Source organism: Parasteatoda tepidariorum, chromosome 10 (assembly GCF_043381705.1).
Source record: "Parasteatoda tepidariorum isolate YZ-2023 chromosome 10, CAS_Ptep_4.0, whole genome shotgun sequence".
Taxonomy (NCBI): domain Eukaryota; kingdom Metazoa; phylum Arthropoda; class Arachnida; order Araneae; family Theridiidae; genus Parasteatoda; species Parasteatoda tepidariorum.
Genome location: NC_092213.1, coordinates 41471826 through 41476835, shown reverse-complemented (window position 1 = coordinate 41476835; position 5010 = coordinate 41471826). Strand labels below are relative to the sequence as shown.

Sequence of the window (5010 nt, the reverse complement as noted above, 5' to 3'; positions counted from 1 at the left end):
TCAAACTAAACAAAGTGTGAGATTTAAAAAAAAAAGAGGCAAATATAATGAACACAGTAAATATGGAGAGTTTGATAAGGATTGAAGAACCTCTGATTACTTAAAAAAAAGTAAATCTAGAGCAAATATTATTTGTTCCCAAAATTGCAAATGACTTGGAAAGTCAACTAAAAAAAGAAGTTAAAGAAAAAAATACATAGTTTGCTGTTTAAGAAATTGGATAATTTACTATCACCCATTTCTAAAATTGGTTTTAAAATTCAGTAACAGCCTATGATTGGAAAAACTACAAAACAATATTTTCTGTTACATATTGGAAAATTTGAAATTAAATATTTGAACAGGCCCCAGTTCACTTTTTTTCCAGACTATACCACATAGTTGCTGTAGATGGTGGTTGTTTTGAAAATAATTTATGTTTTTTTTCCTGTGGCAAATTTCTAAGACACCTATCACATAGATCGGAAAGAAAAAAATTACAAGCCAGTATGAGATTCATAAGCACATTTATTAAATATAACATTCAAAACACATCATATGTATATTTGGAAACATTGATTAAAATTGAAAAACTTGTAAAAAGACCAGATATACAGATAAAATTCATAAAGCTTCAACATCCTCATCATCCTTGCCTAGCTGGAAATGCTTGAGTTTGAGTTGGGAAAGGGGCAGAAGCTAGTGGATTGACAGCTACGTCATAACTAGGAGGTGGTCCAGAATAGGGCGGTGGGGGTGGGTATGACAGTGGAGGTGGGTAGGATGACATTGGGGGTGGATAAGGAACAGCACTTTGCATAGGTACTCCATTATTCGAAGTAGACATGTAAGGTTGATTACGTACAGGTCCTAGGTGTAAAATTACAAGTTTAGTACAAATTTAACTCCAAAAAACATAAAACAGGATATAAATGAGAAATTTTTAAGGATATGTAAGCCTAGTTTCGCCACTATGGAAAAACTGCCCTGAAAAAAATAGGTCCAACCCTATTTTTGAAACTACTACTAACTACCCAAGAAATGAAAGAAACTCTTTTTCAAAAAGAAATATCAAACATTAAAACAGTTTTTTTAAACAGTTTTGTAATTACAATATAAATCAATAGTATTGATTTTCAAGCTATTTAATTTATCTTTCTAAATCAGCGAAAACTGACTTTCTTAAGAAATTAAAATAACTAATTTTACAATATTTTATTGAAAATGAGAATAGTCAAACATAATTAACTGTTAAAGTAACACAATCAAATTTTATTACTACTATTAAATAAAAAAATATATAAAAATAAAAAATATAAAACAGGATATAAATGAGAAATTTTTCAGGATATGTACCAAAGATGGCCTAGTTTCCGCCACAACAGAAAAAAATTGCCCTGAAAAAAATAGGGCCAACCCAAATAGAAGAAATGAAAGTGATTCTTCTTCAAAAAGAAATATCAAATATTAAAACAGTTTTTTGAAGCAGTTTGTAATTACAATATAAACCAATAGTATTGATTTTCAAGCTATTTAATTTATCTTTCTAAATCAGTGAAAACTGATTTTCTTAAGAAATTAAAATAATTTTACAATATTTTATTGTAAATGAGAATAGTCAAACATAATTAACTGTAAAAGTAACACTATCCAATTTTATTTCTACTACAAAATTAACATATATTGAAATAAAGTTGTATTCTTAGAGTTTTTATATTAACATACTAAAAGCTAATCTACTCATAGTTTGCATTTACTTTGCATTTTAATGTCTTTGATTTTACATAATGATAGTTAAAGGAGGCTTGATTCATCAAATAAAATCCAAGACTTTGGCAGATACCTTTGTCAAAAAGGAAAACAAGGTAAAAAAAAAGATTTTAAAAAATTGCGGAAAACTTTACAAAATATAAAGAGGACCAAAAAACATTCAATAATTGTATTGCTTTCAGATAATAATTTACTATATCAAACTAAATTCCTTTCACAATTTTACTTCAGATTTTTTTATTTTTCATAAATAAATATTGACATTTGACACAATTACTGCCAGTAACTATGTAAAAATGTTTAATAATTGCTCTAGAAGATTGATAAATACTTTTAATTCTCACATTAAATCTTACTCATAGTGAGTCGAATCACTCTTAAACAAGAAAGTTTGAACCAGTTTTTACACTCTCAGAAGTCATTAAAAAAAAACATAATATGGGAGAAAAATAATAATGTGAACAGATGACAAACATTATAAGTTTTTATATAATATCAACTAGAAAAGTTCATTATGTTTAAAAAAAAAAAAGGGAGAAATATATATAATATATATACACACACATTACTCAACAATAATGGAAAAGACACTTTCAGCTTTAGACACTTTTTTTTTTAATTTCTCAAAAAATACAAAAAGGATTCTTTTACTTTTGGAGATATTCATTTGTGGAAATATTTATGCAGATATGCACAATTTCATAAAATAAAAAATAGTAATTTTCTTTCCTAACTTTTTTTGCTATAACATAAAATTAAATAAAATTTTTCGAGCAATTTTAAATTAATAACAAAATTATCATTTTAAAACTTGAAAAAATTCAAAAAAATTGTGCAAGATATGAGCATTTATGGTAGTTCTTTCATACTCTGCATGCGTAGAAAAAACTAAAAAAATTTTTTTCATTATTTCGCAGTGAATTAATTGTATTTAGTAACTAACGTAAAAAGTGCATTTTGAATATCTTGAAGATTTTAAAAGCTTCCAGCAATTTTCTAAGTAGTTTTTGTACTTTTTTAAAGAAATCTCTGAACAATAAGGGGTCTTCTACAAAATTTATTTTATACTACAAAACAAGATTCATTAAAAGTGACATTGTAGCAGATATTCCCTTATTAGAGTATGTCTTCTTTCACACATTTCTTCTTCCTATACCATCATATTTTGGTATAGTAACGATAATTGCTAAGCATTATCAGGGGTCCCTCCAGGGCAAATTTACTACCGCTTAGCAGTACCTTCCAATATTCAACTGAAGGAAAATCGGTAGCTTCACAAAATACTTTTAAAAAATATTTCCTTATTTTACCATATTTTTGTGTTCATTTTTTAATATAATTTTTAATTTTCTCAAATTATGTCTTAATTTTCAAAAAACAGGCACCTCATAAAAAACCTAGACAAATCCCTGATTATCATTTGTAATTAAATTTTGTCTTATGATTCAAAATGAAATTTGCAGAAAACTCCTCATTATTTAGAGCTTCTTTGTAAAAAGTACAAAAGTTACTAAATAAATTGCTAAAATCTTTTCAAATTTTGAAAATATTCATCAGGCTTTTCTCATTATTTACAAACTACGATTCATTAATGATAAAAAAAAAAAATTTTTTGATTTTCCTTGGTGCACAGATGCAGCATTAAAGACCTACTTTAAATGCTATACCTCACACAATTTTTTATGAGTTTTTTTTTTCTTTTTTCAAATTTTAAAATAATAGTTTTCTGACAAACTAAAAATGTTTTCAAAAATCTTGCTTAATTTTAATACGTATATTTAAAGTTATAGAAAAAAAAGATGAGTTTTTATAAAAAAAATGTCTATATCTCCATAAATATAAGTTTACAAATAAGCTAAGTTTACAAAATTTTATGCAATTGTTGCACATAGCAACCAAAGTAATCGATACAAGTTACAAGCCGATTGCTATACTTTCTGGCATAGGATGTTTAAAAATACTTATTTGTGTTCCTAATTCATTACTGGTCCTCTCATTACTGGTCTACAAACCTCTGAAAGCTTTAAACTTTATTTGATAAATATGACAAATTGCATGACTTAAAATACCTCTAAAGTTACAAAATTAACCTCTAAGTTTTTATTGAGAAATTTATAAGAATGTCAAAAATTGAAACTATGCAATAGCAATATGCAATAGCAAAATATGCAGAGAGAACATGCTGCAGTATCTTCATAAATAAAAATTTTTTTGCAACCTCACCCCAATCAGAGAGACTATTAATTTAAAAATTTGGCTTGATTTGACATACAAGTAGCAAGATTTACCTAAAAAATTATACATAAACAGTTCATGTTGTTTAAATTCATGTTGAATTTTATACAATGAAGCTAAAAAAATTATTATTATGTCTGCAATCAAGAACAGAAAAAAATTTTCTACTTTTTGTTCCGTGCAGAGTTCTTTCAATGCAGCTTTTTAATTTTTATTAGAAACAAGTTTAGAGATATTTTGATGATTGAAAAAGAATCACAGCAATACCAACCCCACCTTCTGTTTGTCTGCTTTTTAAAAAAGAAAAATTTGCAATGTCGGTTGCCATGCTGGAGAACTTCGGCTACCAGATATGCATGTATGTGTGTATACATACATGCATATCTGGTATACATATGCATTCATATATATATATTCGTATATGTATAAAATACAGAGAAAACAAGGAAAAAAGATATAAGTATATTTTTTTTTAAAAAAAAAGAAAAAATCATTAAAAATAAAACATTTTTAAAAAATATTTAAAAATTTACAAAACATAAAAATAAATAAAATAAAAATTAAAAAATAAATAAAGGAAAGAGCATTAAGGTAAGGATATATACACAGGGGTAGACATTAATAACGGAAACACGTCTACACAAATACATTTTTTCATATTTCTCAGGAAATACTTAAAGAAATATTTTAAAACTTCAGAAGTATTTAAATAATGCGATTTCTCATACAATGAAATTTAAAGCTCTAAGAAGTTTGAAAGACCAACAATATATTACAAACAAAAATGGTGTTTTTGCACACCTCAGGTCATAAAATTTAGCAATAGATTTGTAACAATTATTTTGATTATTTGCAATAATTGCGTAAAATTTTGTAAGCCTAGCTTAAATATTTATGAAGATATGGCAGTGTTCCCACTCGATGATGAGATTGAAATTCAAGGAATTTCCAGGACTTTTCAAGGACCTCAACAAAATTTTCAAGGACCTTAATCTAAGAAAGTTTTCCTACTTTCATTAGACATTG

General features: G+C 26.3%; 1 protein-coding gene across 1 annotated transcript in view; it reads right to left on the bottom strand.

Moving 5' to 3' along the window:
* Positions 1 to 489: 489 nt before the first annotated feature.
* Positions 490 to 5010, bottom strand: part of LOC107437712 (WW domain binding protein VOPP1) — a 23600-nt gene continuing 19079 nt past the window's right edge. Inside the window, exon 5 of the mRNA XM_043046083.2 lies at positions 490 to 849. Within this exon, the coding sequence (XP_042902017.1) occupies positions 626 to 849 (224 nt within the window). The 3' untranslated portion in view covers positions 490 to 625. The remainder of the gene's footprint in view (positions 850 to 5010) is intronic.